This window comes from Diadema setosum, chromosome 6 (assembly GCF_964275005.1).
Source record: "Diadema setosum chromosome 6, eeDiaSeto1, whole genome shotgun sequence".
Lineage (NCBI taxonomy): Eukaryota > Metazoa > Echinodermata > Echinoidea > Diadematoida > Diadematidae > Diadema > Diadema setosum.
Genome location: NC_092690.1, coordinates 6,021,270 through 6,042,538, shown reverse-complemented (window position 1 = coordinate 6,042,538; position 21,269 = coordinate 6,021,270). Strand labels below are relative to the sequence as shown.

The following is a 21,269-nucleotide window of genomic DNA, read 5'->3' as shown; positions in this document are numbered from 1 at the left end:
TCTTAGATTGTCGTCCAATAAAGATAACATTTTTATTGTTTCTGATTTTCGAAGATGAGAAGCTTCCATAATCATGTACAATTTGCCGTACTTCGTTTCGTGTAAGGGTCGCTGGCCATATATAATAATAACAACAACAACAATAACTAAAACAACAACAGCAACAACAAATCAGCTTTGCGTACTTACAAGGCATAGAGACTAACCAGATCGTTGAATGTTCTGTTGTTGATAGCCGATATGTTATTTTGAGAAAGATCTCTGTCAAGGAAAGACAATAAGCAAAAAAAAAAAAACAAACAAACAAATCAATGAAACAGGCAATCGTCTATTTTCTATACTGTAAGCAATTAATGCCCATTTCTTACAAAAGACATTTTTTTCTTCATAAGGAATATGTGCACAAACGAAAGGTGATGGTGATTTGATGATTTTCAGTTTAAGAAAAAAAAGTGTTCTTTGCCGTGTTTTCCCTTTCCTATTCAACGATAGCCCATCTAAACAAGTCGAAATAAGACTTTTTTTAAGAAGACTATTTTCAACATTACATTTACGGAAAACTTTTGTGACCCTGCACCTCAAAACAAACAAAAACTCGCCAGTCTTGAATTTTGAGTTAAGACCAAAATCTGAAAAAAAAAACCTGATTTTAAGCTTTAAAATGATTTATAACTCAAATCAAATGGATTCTATTAACCTATCTAAATATTGGAAAGAAAGCACAAACTCAGGAAAAGTGTGAACTGAGAAAAGCGGCTCTGAAGTACAGCAGTGTATATTCAAGCGCTTAATCTTTACCAAACCGTGCTGGCTGTGCGATGGATGAGACAAAAACAGGAAGTAAACCACCAGAGTAACAACAATGAAGGGATAATTATATTAAACTGAAATTAAGTATGCCTCATTAACACATTCTGTCCATAATTAATGCAAACTTTCAAAGCAGTAGCACTATATTTTCAAAAGTTATTAGCGTTGAAAGTAAAGAGTGTGGACAAGGTTTTTTCAGAAATGAAAAAGGGATTCTAAAGACACACCTAATCACACTATTCTACCAAAAAATATTCGAGATTAACTGCTAAAAAAACACACACACACTTTCCTGCCTGTTTTATGATACCAAATTTTAGCATAATGTAAAAGAAGACCCGCTCTTTTAGAAAATATGAAAAAGTCAAGTTCGGTAGGTTGACCCTTTTCACTTATTTTAAGTCCTCACGCAAAATCAGGGTGTGCGACTTTATGTTCGTTTTGAGATACACGGTCACATTTACAAACGGAAGGCAAAATATCAGATATGAACTAAACCTGAAGCAAGCGCTATCAAAATCTCAAAGTCATTAGACCTGACGATTTCTGCGGATTAGTATGGAAGATTGCTTATTTGTTTGTTTTATTTTTATTTTGTGTGTGTGTGTTATTTGTTTTGTTTTTTTTTTTGGAAGAGACACGACAAAGAAAATCGAAGACATTTCAGATCTACGACCTATTATTATTCACCTTAAGACTGTCCAAGACATTGATGATACCTAGTGTGAAATAAAGCAGCTTCGCCTTTGAAAATAAAAAGAAGTGAAGTATTTGATATCTTTTGCACTATATATTTTTTTTAACTGTGTGAAATTGTTCTTATTCTTTTGATTCAACTTTGGTATTTTGAATTGACATAAGGTAATTCCCAGCCGCCTGTACGTCTAACTTAATGCTGACTTTGTTGGCGGGTTCTCAAGAAAAAACAAAACAAATTAAACAAAACCAAAATAAGCCTATTATATATTTATAATGATATTAATGTGGCGGATTTTTCCTTAAAACAACAACAACTTTGTGGTACTTATTTCATGATTCTTAAACATTTTGTTTTGTCCATAAAACAAAGGGAAGCCTTTAAATACCAAAAACACTTACAACGTGACGAGGTTTTCCAAACCAACGAAGGCGTCCTCTTTGATTTTCATGATGCCATTACGAGAAAGATCTCTACGTGTTCACCGAAAGAGATCACAAGAAAGTTTGACAATAGTTTTGATTCATACGCCTGCAAAATATGTGCATACATAATTATAAACACACACACACATTTAAGGTCAAGTTTACCTTTGGGAGCAGTGATTTACGAAATTTTCAAGATATCACATTTGATACATATGTGTAGGTCTGTTGTATCACAAAATACCTTACGATAAAGCCGAACATTTTCGCAATAAATCCTAAAATATAAGGAGATATCAGTATTTTTCTTAATAAACCGTAACCGTAGACGGTTTAGTCTGGAAACACTTCTATTATAACTTTTGTTCACATTTGTGCATTTAACACTACTTAACGTTGATTATACGGATTCAGATTTTTACAGTGGCTGTTTCTTTCCCTAATTCACATTTAAGAACTATTCTATTTGAAAGCATTTATGTTGGGTTTTTGTTTCATCTCCAAATGATAAATTATGCCTTTCAAATCGTACTATACTAAATTTACATTTATATATTTACATTTATATACGTATTAAACAACATTTACGTTATATATATGTATGTAATATATATATATATATATACATATATATATAATATATATATATATATATATACATATATATATATATAATATATATATATAAAGAGAGAGTTATATTCTGATTACAAGTTGCGTCTTTCACGTTTAATATAAATTGTTTGTGTCCTGTTGTTGTTGCTTTTTTCATCACTACTCTTCTGTCTGCTATGTGTCGTCGAATTACAAGGATAAGATGGTAGTATGAAAGGACCCCCAAAAATGCCGCATTATGTGATTGACTTCAAATAGGTTCCTGATATTACAAAGGTAAAAGGAAAATCATGACAACTCAACTCACAACTCTGTCAGCGTCCCAATGTATTCAAATGAGTAACTGTCAATCATCCGGAGATTGTTTTGTGAGAGATCCCTGTAAGTAAGAAGAAAAAAAGAGAGGATGATTTCATTATCTGTTAATGATCTGTGTGAAGAAATAAAATGTTTGAGTACAAGTTCTTTGCCCTATGCACACACACGTAAGTATATACACATTATATATATACAGCGCGTATCAAAAAAAAAAATGTAATCCAACTTTGGAGGGCTACTATTTCATATTTATCAGCTATTGAGAGCACAATGTTAGTTGTGAGGAAAGGGGAGCTCTTCCTCTTTCCATTGATACCTATTTATGTTGATAAATTCATGCATGACTGAGCACATGAACTTTAAAGACAACAATGACAAATTACACTTTTTCCAAGTTTACGTGTTATTGTGAAGGAACAATGCATGTCTCACTGCATGGATGAGATCTGTCAATGAAAATGGCCAAAGAGGCCAGCCTGTACGAATGCAGATTTGTGTTTAGGGTTTGTGTTTAGGGTTTTTCCTAACCTTTTATGGTTCATAACCTTCAAGATGGCCACCTGTTGGATAACTAAAGTCACTCCCACAGAGGTCAATCCACACAATCCATTTTCTCTGTTCATATTCAAGACATAGCTCGCAGCGACAAACCATGTCTTAAATGTGAAGAGAGTAAATTGGATAATGATTTAGCCTTTATGGGAAGGACCAAGTTTACAACAACGTGACCATGTTGAAGGCTATGAACCATAAATGGTTAGAAGAAACCCATAACACGAACCTGCAGTCATGCAGGCTGGCCTGATGATTCGACCACCTCCATTGACAGATCTCATCCATGCAGTGAGATATGCATTGTTTCTTCACAGTAACAATAAATGCAAACTTGGAAAACGTGCAATTTGTCATTGTTGTCTTTAAAGTTCATGTGCTCAGTCATGCATGACATTTGTCAACATAAATAGGTATCAATGGAAAGAGGAAGAGTTCCCCTATTATCTCTTCTAACATTACACTCTCCATAGCTGATAATCATAAGATAGTAGCCCTCCAAAGTTGGATTACCTTTTTTTTTGATACGCACTATATATATATGTGACCCGCTACAACAAAATGATCCTAAAGTCGGGTGAGGTCGATTATATGAAAATTGCATGACACAATTCCCTAATCTTTCTGCTTTAAATTGATATATAACACGTCTTATAAAAATAATCGGCTGCGGAGATATCGATGTTTAAAAGAGAGCATGTCAAGACGTCTGGGAAATCACTGTTTCGAGAAAAGCGCCTTAAAAGTTCTCCTTGCAACGCAATCACAAGCAAGAGACACGCAAGTCAGTATTCACCTCCGGACAACAGAAGTTAAGCCCTAGCAACCCCCGATATGCTCATCCAAACACAGCGTCAGCGATCTCCTCACCGACCAATCAGTGGCCAGGATGTCAGGAGAAGCGGCTAGGCATAGCGCAACCCGCCCGCACGCACCAGTCGACTGGGCAGTGTGCGAGCTTCACGCTTCGGTTAGCGGCAAGCAGCAAACTGACCAATGAGATCACTCTGGTCATTGTTAGGGGCGGAGCCTATGTGTGGCGCTCAATCCAAATGTTCGAACCAGTTTCTGCTTCGTTGAAACGCCAAAAAAACATGGCCCAGAAAAACGCTATTTTTTGGTCTTTCCTTTCATTATTTTGCTTCAAAATTTCGACAGATGATAGAAAACATGTTAGATTCCAATAATATATTAAAATCAGAAAATCGTAAGTTTTGACCAATTTTAATGCTCTGACTTCAAACTCGATTTTCACGGCTTCGACCGTGCGCGACTTTAGGACCTTTTTGTTGTAGCGGGTCACATATATATATATATAATGTATATATAGATATATATATATATATATGTGTTTATATATATATATATATATATATATATATATATATTTATATATATATATATATATGTATATATATATATTTATCTATTTTGTTATTTTTATATATATTATGAAATATATGTATATGTATCCAGGGTGACCATAGAACCAATTACGTTCACATACGTGACCGTGCACCTCAAAACGAACATAAACTCGCACACACTGATTTTGCGTGAGGACTGAAAATAAGTGAAATGGGTCAACCTAGCCGAACTCGACTTGTTAATATTTTCTGAAAGAGCGGGTCTTCTTTTACATTTTGCTAAAATTTGGTATCATAAAACGGGCAGGAAAGTGTTTTTTTTTTTTTTAATAGCAGTTTATCCCGACTATTTTGGCAGAATAGTGTGATTAGGTGTGTCTTTAGAATCCCTTTTTCATTTCTGAAAAACCTTGTCCACACTCTTCACTTTCAACTCTAATAACATTTAAAAAGATAGTGCTACTGCTTCGAAAGTTGGCATTAATTATGGACAGAATGTGTTAATCAGGCATGCTTAATTTCAGTTTAATTTGATAATCCTTTCATTGTTATTACTCTGGTGGTTTACTTCCTGTTTTTTGTCCCATTCATCGCACAGCCAGCACGGTTTGGTAAAGATTAAGCGCTTGAATAGACACTGTACTTCAGAGCTTTGTTTTGTTTTTTGAACTTCGACTTTTTGTTTGTTTTGAGGTGCAGGGTCATACATAATTATGAAATATACGTATATGTATACAGGGTGACCATAGAACCAATTACGTTCACATATGTGGAATGTGGTTCTCATTGTTCGTTACCATTGTGAATGAGACGACCTGATGACAATAATAACACCGTCCGCCCCACATTCCGCAAAATGTGAACGCTACTGGTCCTATGGCAAGCCGAATTCTCGCTGGTTTCGGTGTCTCTTAGAGTGCAAAATGATTGATCACAATTTGAAAATTGCAAGGAATGAAAAAAATGGTCCTTAAATCATAACGCACTGGCCACAATTAAAGAACTTTGTGTCATTCTATTGAAAAAAAGGATGGTTTTTCAAATAGAATGCAAAATAATGACATATTAGCAAGAATATTGCTAGAATTAAAGATCTTATGTGTTCTGTTCCTTTTGGGCCAACCTGTTATATATATATATATATATATATATATATATATATATATATGTACAGAGTGTCTCTAAAAAAGTAAAGCCAACTTCAACAGCAAATTGTCAGAAAACTATCAAATACTTTGCACATTTTTTCATGGTTAGATAGTCCAATAAGTCCTCTGTCCAATGATATGACGTAGGTTATGTAACTCTCATGCACGACTGAGCATGATTCAACTTAGTGAATGGGTGTGAAATCATCACTGTGGCAAGTTATTTCTTGGTATCGTCGTTCTTAGATTCATATACATGATATTCTGCTATAGAGATGAGAGAAGGATGAGAGAGGACGCTATATGTAAGAATGACCCAAGTCCTTCATTCTTACATTCATAAAAGATTTAACTCATTCATTTCAGGCACTTCCGGGGGTAATTAGGATTTATCGTTATACACAAGATGAGTCCATTTATAAGCTACAATTTCCCATGTCAAACTGAATTTGGACAAAAATTGGACTTGGGTCGTTCTTAACATAGGTCTTCAATTGGTCCTCTCACCTTCACAATGACATCACTGTTTCTTGCTTAGGTTGTATCTTTCATTTTGAATACTGACTCTTGAAAAAAAAAAGGTCCATTTGCAGGATCGTGCGGTCATCGTGTGGTTACATGATTTGCATACGCTTTTCTTGGCATACACTTGAACAACTGAAACGAGCTTAATATAAGAATATTCTGTCAAAACAATGTTCAGTAAGTCCTATGTGACAGATTTACCTTTAAAGATAAATATCCCACGGCTGACACACACATATTATTGAGTTGTGCATATTTACATGTAAATGTAAATATTATTATTATATACGTCATGCATTCAGGGCATATTTGAAGTTAATTTTTTGTCACATGTTAGGCCTATGATTGCATAACAACTTCAGCAAAGGTTGTTCGTGACACATGCTTTCCAAAAAATGGTACAGTTGACAATTGAGCAGAGAGTATTCCTGATTACTCGATACCAGGAAACAAGAAGTTCGGTGGAAGTTCAAGAAGCTTTTCGGGTGCAGTTCCCCGACAGGCAGCCTCCAACAAAAAGAGCCATCTGGTACAATGCGAGAAAGTATGCTGATCACGGAACTTCTGACAGTGATGATTTCACACCCATTCACTAAGTTAAGTCATGCTCAGTCATGCATTAGAGTTACATAACCTACGTGGTATCATTGGACAGAGGACTTATTGGACTATCTAACCATGAAAACAATGATATGTATGTATTTCTGAAAATTTTCTGAAAATTTGACGTTGAAGTTGGGTTTACTTTTTTACAGACACACTGTATATAAATGTGCATATCTATTACATATGTATATATAAAGAGTGTGTTTGCAAAAACCGATAAGTCCATTTTTGAAGATTTTGAAGTACAAGTGTACAGTCTCTGTCATAAAACACAAAATAATACCTTTGAAATGATATATTGGTTACTACTTATGTAGGTACATTTTTGAAGTTATGGTAAAAAAAAGCAAAATCGTTCTTATTATTCTCTTTATTTTTCTTGACCTTCACTCTGAAAAAAAAAAATAAATAAACGAGTCAGAACTGACCCGGAACCGGGTCCATTGGGGTCATACACCGTTCCGGGTCAAAAATGACTTGGAATTTGGTCATGAAGACCCCGAATGGGGTCACCCTGACCCAATTCACGACTCTGAATGGGTTATATCTGACCCCATTCCCTGTCATTTCTGACGCTGAACGGTGAATGACCCCAACGGACCCAGTTCCGGGTCAGTTCTGACTCGGATGTTTTAAGAATGTTTACTGGCAAATATCTCCATTTGACAAACATGGACTTATCTGTTTTTGCAAACAAACTCTTGATATATATATATGCGTGTGTGTGACCGTGCATATGGCAAGCCGTTTTTACATTTAAAGTTAATTTCTGATATCACAAATTCCATTTTATGATATCAAAAAAATCAAATTTTTGATATCAAGAAATCAATTTGTGATATCAAGAATTAAATTTGTGATATCACAAATTCCCGTAAGTGTAGCACATGAACTTAATTTGTGATATCAAGATATCGAATTTGTGATATCAAAAAATCCATTTTTGATATCACAAATTCAATTTGAGATATCACTAAATGAATTTGTGATATCAGAAATTCGAATTTTTGATATCAAAAATAGGTTTCACGTGAAAAACCAATGGTAATTCGTGATATCACAAAATGATTTTTTGATATCACAAATTCGAATTTGTGATATCACGAAATAAATTTGTGATATCGCTAATTTCAATTTGTGATATCAAGAATTCCTATTTGTGATATCACAAATGCGAATTTCTGATATCACAAATTCCAGTTTGTGATATCACGAATTGAATTATTGATATCACAAAATCGAATTTGTGATATCAAAAAATCATTTTGTGATATCACGAATTACCATTGGTTTTTCACGTGAAACCTATTTTTGATATCACATGACAGAGTAAAGAGAAACGCAAGTTGTAAGTCAACCAGTCTCTGCCAAATCAGTGGCGAGAAATGGAGGAAAAAAAGAGAATAATAAGACTTTGAAGTAATTGACAACATATAAATAATGGCATTTTAGATATGTTGCTAAACGATTAATTTTCATCGATTCTTTTAAAACCAATTCCTAATCACTTTAAATGAAGACGAGTTGCCAAAACTCTTCATTTAATAGGTTTTTTTTTTGTAACTATCGTTATATACAGCCTGTACTATTTAAAGATAACACCTGAAATTCCATAGGAATATCTGCGCTAAACTAATGCTCAAATTCACAGTGTATTTCTGCGCTCAACTAACGCTCGAATTCATTGTTGAATTTCAGCGCAAAACTAAAGCTAAAATTCCCTGTGTATTTCTGCACTGAACTAACGCTCGAATTCACAACTGAATTTCAGCGCAAAACTAATGCTCGAATTCCCTGTGTATTTCTGCGCTCAACTAACGCTCGAATTCACAGTTGAATTTCAGCGCAAAACTAATGCTCGAATTCCTTGTGTATTTCTGCTATCAACTAACGCTCGAATTCACAGCTGAATTTCAGCGCAAAACGAATGCTCGAATTCCGTATGTATTTCTGCGCTTAACTAACGCTCAAATTCCCGTTGGTTTTCTGCACTGAACTAAAGCTCGAATTCCCTGTGTATTTCTGCGCTCAACAAACGCTATAATTTACGGTTGAATTTCAGCGCAAAACTAATGCTCGAAATCAAATCATTTCTTTGCGAAAGATATGTGCTGAAATTCCATGTAAATTAATGATATCACAAATTGGAATTAGTGATATCACAAAATGTATTTCTTGATATCAAGAATGTGAATTCGTGATATCTCGAATTGAATTTGTGATATCACGAATTGAATTTGTGATATCACTAATTCGATTTCGTGATATCAAAAATTGGTTTTACGTGATAAACCAATGGGTATTTGTGATATCAAAAATTGAATTTGTGATATCAGAAATTCGAATTTTTGATATCACGAAAGGGAATTCGTGATATCAGAAAATCTTTTTAAAAAGCAATATGGCTTGCCATACGTGCACCTCAACACGAACATAAACTGCTAAAAAAACACACTTTCCTGCCCGTTTTATGATACCAAATTTTAGCATAATGTAAAAGAAGACCCGCTCTTTTAGAAAATATGAAAAAGTAAAGTTCGGCTAGGTTGACCCATTTCACTTATTTTCAGTCCTCACGCAAAATCAGTGTGTGCGAGTTTATGTTCGTGTTGAGGTGCACGGTCACATATACATATGTGTTTAATTTCCTTCATTGTTGTTACTCTGGTGGTTTACTTCCTGTTTTTTGTCCCATTCATCGCACAGCCAGCACGGTTTGGTAAAGATTAAGCGCTTGAATAGACACCGTATTTCAGAGCCTCTTTTCTCAGTTCACACTTTTCCCGAGTTTAAGCTTTCTTTCCAATATTTAGATAGGTTAGGAGAGTCCATTTGATTTGAGTTATACATCATTTTAAAGCTTAAAGTCTACTCTTTCAGAATATGGTCTTAACTAAAAATTAATGTCTGGCGACTTTTTGTTTGTTCTGAGGTGCAGGGTCACATATTATGAATTTGGGTGTGTCACTGAGTGTGTGTGTGTGTGTGTGTGTGTGTGTGTAAACCCCACCCCTTTGGATGGAGTTCATAACTAGAATTGCTTACTCGATTCAAGGTGGTGGATATGTTTCTTTTTGTTTTCTTTTCTTTTCTTTTCTTTTTTTTTTTTTTTTTACAAGTGACTTACATGTAGAATAGTGTTTCCAGACCGTGGAAAGTGTTGCGTTCAATTGTGTTTATACCAGCATTCCTCAGAATTCTATAACACAAACATGAACAAGAACATAATAACGAGTCAGCTTGAATCCAATGGTCACGTAGGCTATCACAATTGCTCTGTTCCAAACAAAACATGGTCGTTTTGGTATAAACATTTACATTTAGACAAAACGGAATAAAAAAAAAAACACGTAAAACTTATTTTAGGGACAACATGCCCATGGAGCTGCACCTTTTTGGTTTTTGTTTGCAGGCTACTTTATATAAGTGAGGGGGAGGATACACATTGAACCCCCCCCCCCCAAAAAAAATAAATAAATAAAAGTGATGAAATGATGAAAGATGTCATCAATTTTATTCTATTTCATATTATTCATTTGACGTTAAGTGCTATCTGTTTATACTTACAACCACCATAGGTTCTTTAAGCCATCAAATGCTCCAGCTTCGATGGAAGTAATATTGTTGTTTGAGAGATATCTGTGAACAACGCAGTTTCAATGAAAATCAAAACAGAAGGTCATTGTAAAGTGTACAAAAGGAAACAATGAAATATAACTATACTAAAGATTTCACTTAACATTAGAATAATATGATAAATGGTCATGGAATGTATAACATGCATGACAGTGTCAATGATTGTGTCTTTAGTAATATTTGAACCTATTTGATTCCATATTTAATTTCTTTTTATAATTATTTTAATTTCTGCCTGTCTTATTTGTCTTTGAAAAACTAATGTTTAATTCATAGCTCAAACAACACACATGTCGAGATGGCACGCATTACCAAATGCGTTCGACGTGAAGACAGGTAACTGTAACTCATTTAATAACTGAATTGCAGGTAACAAGTAAAAAAAAACAAGAAAAACAACTAACGTGTATGTTTTCACATGTTTTGTAGAATTATGTGTGCTGTACAGTTCTATTGCTAATGTTTATCTATTATGTTGTATAATGTTATGTTGTCATTTTAAATCATTGCACTTGTTATTCTGTGTAGGTATAGGTGCTATTCAAATACTTACAGTGACCACAGTTTTTCCAGACCCAGAAAAGTGCCATTCTCTAGCATCGTAATATCGTTATTCTCCATGTACCTGTTGTAAGTTAATATTATGTTAATAAAAGACGAAGAAAATTCATTCATGAAAGGTAAATTACATTGTCAATAAAGCGGTTAGGATAATCTAGATCGGTTAAAACATAACACTTGATTAAACAAGAAAATATTGACTGATTCAAAATTGACACATTGAAAACTACATTCTAAAATTGCGAGCCTTGTGAAAAACAGACAAACAAAAACGTGAGTGATTTTACGGAAATATTTACTTCTGTTGATATTTGCCGACTGGTGACGGGTTCAAATACCATCCGTCGATGGTTGTAAACTCTAAAACGTTGTATGTAAAAAAACAAAAATAATACTTACAAACGTAGAAGATAGTCGTTATCAATGAATGTCCCTGGCGCAAGTCTTCGAAGATGATTGTCTCTTAGATACCTTTATTCCAAGGCAACCAAGAGAACACAGAGCAAGAAAAATCACTAAATTAAACAAAAGATGTTAGAATGTGATTAATGCCTCGCAGATGGAATTGAGGTTCAAATGTAACCGCGCATCACAAAACGAACAAAAAGTCCTACACATTTATTTTGTGTGAGGACTGAAAATAGGTGAAATGGGTCAGCCTAGCTGATCGTGACTTTCTCATATTTTCTGAAGGAGCAATTATCTTCAACATTGGGCTAAATTTTGGGATCATAAAACAGGCAGAAAAGTGTGTGATTTTTTTTCGTAGAATAGTGTGATAGGTGTGTCTTTAGAGTCCCCTTTTCATTTCTTTAAAAACCTTTTACACACGCTTCATTTGCAATTCTAATTACTTTTGAAAGGATAATGCTACTGCCTTTAAAGTTGGCATTAATTATGGACAGAATGTGTTGATAAGGCATGCTTAATCAAATTTGATCTAATAATCCTTTCATTGTACTTCCTGTGGTGGTTTACATTATTTCTTTTTGTTCCATTCATCGCCCAGCCAGCATGGCTTGTCAAAGATTTAGCGCTTGAATAGACACTGTACTTCATAGCCTTTTTTTTCTCAGTTCATACTTTTTTTCCAATTGTGTTACTTTCCAATATTTAGATAGTTTAGGAGAGTCCATCTGATTTGAGTTATACATCTTTCTAAAGCGTAAATTCTGCTCTTTCAGAATGTGCTCTGAACTAAAATTTCTTGTCTGGCAAATTTGTGTTCGTTTTGTGATGCAGGGTCACAAATAGTAATGATCGCAAAAAATGGAAATTAGATAACATGATGTCCCTTTGAGATCATGTAACCAATTACCAATTACCAGTGTTTTCAGTATTTCCTTTATATCTTGTGAAAGGTTAACAATCCAACAGAGTTTTTGAAAAGCCAGTACTTCTTGCAAACCACAATCCTTCCACAATGTGTATCGAAAACATTTCAGCCAAGATCGAGTTAAATGTGGGTAAGTTGTATTGTGTTGGCAGCTTGACAACTAGATCTGCTGTCAGCGAGCCCTAGTGAATATGCGTCAGCCAGGATTACTTTGGAACAAGTTCGTTAAACTGCTGGGTAAAAACGTTGACAGGCACCTGTCGCCATTAAAGTGGTAATGAGTTTTTTAATTCTGTCTCCAATAATCATACTCTACATGCTATGCAAACTAATTCCTTCGGCCTACATATCAGTACTGCAAAACACTACGACCAGGTAATTACTTGAACCATTCTGAATACGTCTTAAACTCAATTTCCTATGGTTTTGATTTAGGCAACAATACAATTACTTATTGCCATTATATAATTTCCTTCAATAGCATTACATGGATGTTAATGACTTTATCTGGATGGCCGTAATCGAAATCAATTGTAAATGTCATCAATTCCAATCAAACTAATTGTGCCTAAAAGTGCAATGAAATGTAGTAACATTTAATTTGCATCTAAATAGTCAAACATACGTACAGCAGACACAGTTTTGGAACTCCGGCTAACAATTCCTGTCCAACTTCAGAAGTGTTGCTGCTTGAAAGATGTCTGTACGGAAGAACAAAATGGCATGCAAGAACAAAAAAAAAAAATACAAGAAGGCCTACACCACTTAAAATGTTTGTGATGTACATTATAACATGCATAATACTCTCTCTCTCTCTCTCTCTCTCTCTATATATATATATATAATTATATATACATATATATGTGTATATATATGTGTATATAATAATAATATTTACATTTACATGTAAACATGCACAACTCAATATGTGTGTGTCAGCCGTGGGATATTTATCTTTAAAGGTAAATCTGTCACATAGGACTTACTGAACATTGTTTTGACAGAATATTCTTATATTAAGCTCGTTTCAGTTGTTCAAGTGTATGCCAAGAAAAGCGTATGCAAATCATGTAACCACGCGATGACCGCACGATCCTGCAAATGGACCTTTTTTTTTTTTTTCAAGAGTCAGTATTCAAAATGAAAGATACAACCTAAGCAAGAAACAGTGATGTCATTGTGAAGGTGAGAGGACCAATTGAAGACCTATGTTAAGAACGACCCAAGTCCAATTTTTGTCCAAATTCAGTTTGACATGGGAAATTGTAGCTTATAAATGGACTCATCTTGTGTATAACGATAAATCCTAATTACCCCCGGAAGTGCCTGAAATGAATGAGTTAAATCTTTTATGAATGTAAGAATGAAGGACTTGGGTCATTCTTACATATAGCGTCCTCTCTCATCCTTCTCTCATCTCTATAGCAGAATATCATGTATATGAATCTAAGAACGACCCGAGTCCAAATGATTCAAAGAACGACCAAACCCATTCACACAAAATGGCCTCTCCACAATTAATGTTAACGTTAATTTTCATAATGATATAGGTTCTAATTTGTATATACAATGTTGCCTTCCCATCACAGTTAAATAAAATATTATTGAACAAATTAAAAAAAAAGACATGATTTTTTTTTAAGTTTACTCGATATGGTCTTCCATGGACTTGGTTCGTTCTTATATTCAGATACTCAATCATCAAAACGCACCAATGTGAACCATGTAATGGGGAAAGATGGTCGTTGTGAATCAAAATCTGGATATGACTGAAGTGCTCATGAGCTTAGTCCCATATGTTCACATCATCGTGGAGTAGTAAAGCACGGACAAAAACTGCCCAAGGAGAGAGGTTTTCCAGTTGGCGAGGTGAGGTTTCCAGTTGGTTTATTGTTCGTGATTACCTGTACCATGTTTTGATATTACCCAAATGTAAAGTATCAGGACAAAAGTAAAACGTAAAACATTCCTTGAAAACTAACACATTCTACGGAAAACCCAGAACTGAAAACGTACACCAACGTCTAAAACATGAGTTGGGGATGCAGCGCCACTGGAAGAGTAGTAGACAGAGTTATCTAACTGGAGAACTGAAATTGATACATCCAAATCTAAACGTGGAAATAGCTAGATAGTATTGCAGTAGAGCAATCCAAAATGGCCGTCTGTTGCGACAAAAATTGTCGCCCCGAGCCGGGGCGACAATTTTTGACGGTTATGGCGTCAAAGATTGCTGCCCCGTTACAAATTGTCGTCTGGTGACAATTTTTGATGCTTGTGCAGTTCCAATTTTTTGACCTCGGTGACGAAAATTTATGATGGCAAAACAAATAAGAAAGATTGTTGCGACATAAACTGTCGGTCAATCAAAAATTGTTGCCCCTTCTCCTGGCGACAATTTGTGACGGAGTTTGCGGCACAAATTGTCGCCCCGTCACAAATTGTCGTAAATTTGTGATGCTTGCGCAGTTTCCAATTTTTGACCTCGATGGCGACAATTTGTGATGGCAAGTGGCATGGCATAATGGTAAAATGGCATTACACAAATTGTCGCCGGCCATGCACTGTGAATTCGTTGGTTGGGGGTGGTTGATCGGGTGTTATGCTTTGGTGGGGTAGGTATGATATGTAAGTTATGCGTATAATTTATATGTTTGTGTGGGGAGGTTGCATGGTATGTGCTGTGTTTGATATTTAGGTGCGTATTATGCGTATTATGTATTATGTAGATCCCATGACTGGCATAAATTTGCATATTAAAGTTAACATAATCAATTCAGAATTTTGTGTAGACGTTTGATAGCTTCTATAATGCCCTATTAGATACAGTAGAATGAAAATCCACTGTAACATGTTTTGAGAAGTAGCATTTTCATGTTTTCGGAGAAAATTTTCATGAGGCCTGATGAATTTCAGAATTATGTGTTAAGTCTGGTACCTCCCACTCCACTCCCTGTGTGTGTATGTTTGTGTGTATGTGTGTGCGCGTGCGTGTGCGTGTGTGTGTGCGTCTGTTTGAAGAAATTACCACACACGTGTCTGCATACGAAAGCCTGTTTCATAATAGTCCTCTTGCGAACCATGACGGGGACAAATTAAAGTCTGGCCTCTGAGACTATCTTACGCGTACATTCGAGACAAGCCTCCCCGGTTGCCTCGAGTGTATCTCGTTTGTGTCTCACCCTTTCGAGATAAGCCTATAATATGAATGGAATTCACACATACTAGTACTTACAGTCCAGTCAGGCGTGGTGTGTGGGCAAACGCATTTCCGTCTATCACCAAAATAGGGTTGTCCGACAGAAAACTTTCATTGTGACAGAAAGAAAGATATATTAAATATGAGGTTGCGTTGTCAATATTATTTTTGTAAGTCCGGATTTTTCAAATTTACGAAATTCTTCCGTCGAGATGGTTTCATTGCTTTATTTGTCAACCAGTTGCAATGCCTGGATTATAATGATCATAACAAAACATTGTTTTCATATTTAAGTCATATGGCATGTGATTTTTGACATCACAAAAACAAACATGTTTAACAGCATTTAATGACAGAAACATTACCAGGAGTCTGATCCTTCTTTGGCCTATACTCTTTAACAATATGTACGTTACTAAACATCAATAGATCATATACACAGAAAACGAGGGAAAGAAAAAAAAAAACAGCCTTTAGTGCAAAGACTAAATATTACCTAAAACAAGACAAAACAAACCAAAAGCACATGAACACACACTACAATCTTTAAAAAAAATGAATAAAAAGAATTATTCAACTAACTCATTTAGGCACTCTCTGTAACTTTCTCTCACAATGATATACACCCAGCTCTGGGCTGAAGACGCCAAGTCTCCTGTCCCTCCATCGGGCCTGTGCTTTCTTTATAATATTTTGGCAGGTTATGAGAGTCTATTTGAATCTAATTATACAACATTTTAAAGCGGAAAGTCTGCTCTTTCAGAATCTGTCCTTTATAATAGCTAAACATTCGCGTTTGGCCACTTTTCGTTGGTTTTGTGATGCAGAGTCAAATATTTTGTACGAAGGGGAAACCAGATCTGTAACCAATTTAGTCAGTCAGTGCTGTGAAGGCAAATGTGCGTTTATGTATGACAAAAGTGGGGTAAGTGTGAGAAATAAGCAATTAGACTTAGCTGATGATTACAGCATTTTACATCAATACCTTACAGATTATTTTGAGTGAAACTTTTAGGAATTTGAAAAGCAATAGACGAAAATGATTGTGTCTCATGCTCGGCTATTGCATAGCTTTCAAATGTGAATTGCGCTTGATGAAAATGGGCGACAAAGAACGAACGTGAATGACAGTGTTTCAAAATTTATCGACCAAAGACGAAATCTAAAGACGACAGTCAAAGTATCTCCCCTTTCCTCGACCGCCGCTTCTTACATTTAGATTAAACGTCCTTTAAGCATTTGACGATAACAAAGCTATGAAGACAGTGTTTTGCCAAAGGAACTTGAACCAATGAAAGAAATTGAACTAACGACTTCATAATCTAGAATCCCTGGCCTTCTGTTTAGTGGGTCACAAAGGCTAATTTTCTTGTGATTTTTTAGCTCGAATGTTTACATATTTTACACACTTGCACACATATGCACGTATACGCTTATGCGCACATAGATAAATAGATATGAAGAGCTCACTTGCAAAAAAGCCTGAATCCATCCTTTATCATTTGGTACTTATTCACACGCAGAAATAGACATTCATCATGTGCATAGAGTCCGCCTCCCAAATATTGCTGGAAGTTTGTTAAACATTGAGATGAAATTCATGTTATATTTCAAAAGAGCCAAAATCCTAAACGCTTTTCTCGCAAATGGGTCTATCCGGTATATACAAAGTATATCTGTCTGGTATCATGATTGCCTAAAGCGAAACCACCATCACTGACAAATCAGTAATCAACAGACAACTAACAGAGCAGAATACTCTGTGTGATGATGCGTTATAAAAGTAGCAAATCAATAATGTCAATGATGATGATGGGGATGGTGGTGATGATGATGATGATGATAATGGGGATGAAGATTATGATAATGATAATTAAGAATAAAGATAATGATGGTGGAAAGGGGAAGATAGGCCCTATTAAGAAGCATGCACTTGTTCAACGCATTGTACTTGGTAGAGATTGCTGCTATGTAGGGCAAGGCTGCTTCGTTCAGTGCTACGGACAGGGGGATGAATGTTGATAAGGTACTGGGAATAAACGACCTTGTGACGGCGTGAATGGCTCCCGGAACTCAAATTTTGAGTTGATTGAAGTTGTTGATATCAGGTAAGGTTTCTAGTAGCTAAGTAAACAGTTTAACTCTTTATGTGCTACATTCGCATGCCCGACTCAGTCGACGGCGTGCAATTTTCGCATATTCCGCTCAAACGCACAAACACGGCCAAACCGATCGATAAATCGCCAAATACCACACTATTATGAAAGCGTGTCTCGCCATTCCGTTCCTGTCGTCAATAGATCGCTTTTTATGCGGTGGTTCTGTCACTGCTTTGTGTGCCAAAGTGATACAGTTACAGTAATGTAGCTACTGGGCATTTGAGAGAAAAGCAATTATTGATCTGTCATAGAATGTATATCAATGCAAAGTTTGGCGTTTTCTCTACATCTTTGATCACCTCGTCTACAATTAAACGTAATTCTATAAAAGATATATAGATTTGAAAAACAGAATGTTTTCTCAATAACTACGTTGATGTCTCAGAATAATGTGAAACACGGGAGTTTCCACCATGGTACATGAAGAGTTAAGCAGATTGACTGACGAATGAAGGGTGAGAGAAGCAGTTCCTGCTTATGTGTTTAAAGAACTGTGTAGCAATCACTCTTCAATACTTTTCTTGCAAAAGGGTCTAAATACCCCCCCCCCCCAAAAAAAAAAAATGCTAATCCAAAAGTCATATAAAATTGAACACATCTGTAGGATTTTTTTTATTATTAGTATCGTTTTTACCTAATATGATGACTGACCTTCTTGAATGGAAACGATTGTGTGAAATAAAGATAACTTTGGCTTTATCCAATACTAGAAATAGGATAAAGTGGATTCAGTCCATTTCTAAGAGAACTCTTCATATGTTTATATTACATATGATTATCATTAACGTTGTTTTAATCATACTCACAGTTGCAACAAGGCGGAGAGGTCTGCAAATGAGTTTCCATATATGGCCCTGATGTTATTCTTCGAAAGATCCCTTTCAGGCAAAAACAGGTGAAAAAAAATTGTTTTTGAATAATGTTCAAAGAGGCACAACTGAGACTCATTTTGCCTTGTTTGTTTGTTTACTTTTTATACTTTCCTCTTTGTAACTTTTCGCAAATTAAGAATTTGTTTCTCCATCAAAATGTCTCGATACTTTCAGTCGGGGAGAAATAACCTTGGTGGAAGTTTCTGCTCTCAAATACTCCCATCGAAATTTCCTTTTACGACATTTATTTGACAAATCTCTGATATACATTTAGAGCAGTACACTGCACCCTGCGATATACAACAAACATAATGATTAACAAGAAGGACCAAATAACAAAACCGGACTTCCTCCAATCAAAGTCATTGATCAATATTGCGGAGAATTAAGAATATTGCTTATGTATATCTCGTATCTATACTTTGACACTGAGGCTTCATGATGGCATTTATAGTAATGATGTGGTCTCTCTCTCTCTCTCTCCTATTGGATTAGAGGTTTCGAGTTCGAATCCGATGGAATCCCTTTTTTTTCTTTCACATGTATATTATGTATAACATATTTCGAGTCACTTTCCCTTTTTGTTTGAATTCCAGTATATAATTGTATGTGAACTGTACCACAAAACCAACAAAGACTCGCAAGACATGGATTTTTAGTTAAGGGCAGATTTTGAAATAAACAGACTGTAGGCTTTAAATTCATGTATAATTCAATTCAAATGGACTCTCCTACAATATCTAAATACTGGAAAAAAATAACACACTCGGGAAAAGTGTGAACTGAGAAAAGAGGCTCGATAACAGGGTCTATTCAAACGTTTAATCTTTACTATTAAGCCATGCTATCTGTACAATGAATGGGACAAATAACAGGATGTAAACCATTGTAGCAACTACAGTGAAGGGATAATCATATTAAGCTGAAATTAAGCATGCTCTTTTAAAATGGTCTGTCAACGATTAATTTCAACTTTCAATGCATTAACATTATGTTTCCAAAAGTTATTTGAAGTGAAAGTGAAGAGTGAGCAAAGGATTATTAAAAAATGAAAAGGGGCCTCGGAGGCATACGTGATCACACTACTCTACCAAAAAAAAAAAAAAAAAAAAAAAAAGGTTGCGGAAAAACTGCTGAAAACCCACTTTCCTTTTCATTTTATGATCCAAAAACTGAAGACAAACGTAGAGAAAGAATAGTTCTTCCAGAAAATATGGACAGTTTTTGAGTCCTCACGTAAAATCAAAGGGGTGCGACTTTTTGTTGCTTTTCTGATGCACGGGCACAGAATAAGACGCATGTGTATACATTCGAATCCCCCGAAATAGGGAACGTGACTAGAAATATATAATACGAATGGAAATGAGAGAAAAAAAAAACGGGATTCTATTAGGATTCGACCCCGTGACATCCGGATTCCTATACCGACGTGCTTGCCGACTGAGCAACAAAAATCCCTAGTACTTTTTTTTTTTTTTTGGGGGGGGGGGGTTGTTTGTTTGTTTTTTTTGCCCTGAAGACTTCCTTTGCCCTTTTAGATGCTAGACTCACGGAGATATGGACAAGGAAGACCTTATGATATCAATATTGATAATAATAATTGAGTATATGAATATAAGAACGACCCAAGTCCATTAGAGAACATTTAGGAAATGGAAATTAATAAAGAATTCCCTACTCCCTTAAGTGTTTTCGGTTCTTGGGGTGTTATTAATTCAAATTTTAATATAAAACAGTCACTTGAATGATTATCTGTATTTGCATGACTACGTAAATGGCTTTCAAACGCGATAGCCAAATTTGGACTTGGGTCGTTCTTATATTCAGGTACTCAATTGTAATAATAATTCTTTTTAGTATTAGTATTATTACTGATATTATTCTTATTACTATTGTTGTTGTTGCATTTTTTGTTAAGTAGTGGACCTTTTCCACGTTACGATAATAATAGATGCTTCCTTAATAATGAAAGTGTTTATTCTTGTTTGTTTGGTTTTTTTATTGGAGGTGCATGTGTGCGAAGATGAAAGTAAAGAGACACTTACAAATCTAGTAGTCTTGTCAGCCCGTTGAATGCATACTCTTCAATTTCCGCGATTTCATTGTTGGAAAGGTTCCTATTTTTAGCATGATTAAAAGATATAAACGAGCATCAGAATATTGAATACAAAGCTGACAGCGTCATCATCTCGGTGTGTGGCAAACAGTCCCTAATCAAATCAACATCCTTCTTTAAGAGAATCAAAACACCAGTTATAAACGTCGTAGATATTGATATATATTATATGGAAAACCTTGATGTGACAATCTCGAAGAAATCCATACAAATTGATACTTACATGCATACTTATTTTTGGAAAGATAATACATCATTGAATTGGGTAGCGAACTTTGGGGGTATAGTGTGAAGTTCTTGTCTTTCTCAATCATGCTCATTTTCTAC

General features: G+C 35.2%; 1 protein-coding gene across 1 annotated transcript in view; it reads right to left on the bottom strand.

The window, feature by feature from the left end:
- The window catches only part of LOC140229920 (uncharacterized), a 72,426-nt gene that overhangs the window by 14,504 nt on the left and 36,653 nt on the right, over positions 1-21,269 (bottom strand). The window contains exons 14-24 of the mRNA XM_072310120.1: positions 20,872-20,943; positions 18,761-18,832; positions 15,832-15,903; positions 13,226-13,297; positions 11,660-11,731; positions 11,253-11,324; positions 10,631-10,702; positions 10,191-10,262; positions 2,855-2,926; positions 1,909-1,980; positions 190-261 (exon numbers count right to left, since the gene is read on the bottom strand). Coding sequence (XP_072166221.1) covers positions 190-261; positions 1,909-1,980; positions 2,855-2,926; positions 10,191-10,262; positions 10,631-10,702; positions 11,253-11,324; positions 11,660-11,731; positions 13,226-13,297; positions 15,832-15,903; positions 18,761-18,832; positions 20,872-20,943 — 792 coding nt within the window. The remainder of the gene's footprint in view (positions 1-189; positions 262-1,908; positions 1,981-2,854; positions 2,927-10,190; positions 10,263-10,630; positions 10,703-11,252; positions 11,325-11,659; positions 11,732-13,225; positions 13,298-15,831; positions 15,904-18,760; positions 18,833-20,871; positions 20,944-21,269) is intronic.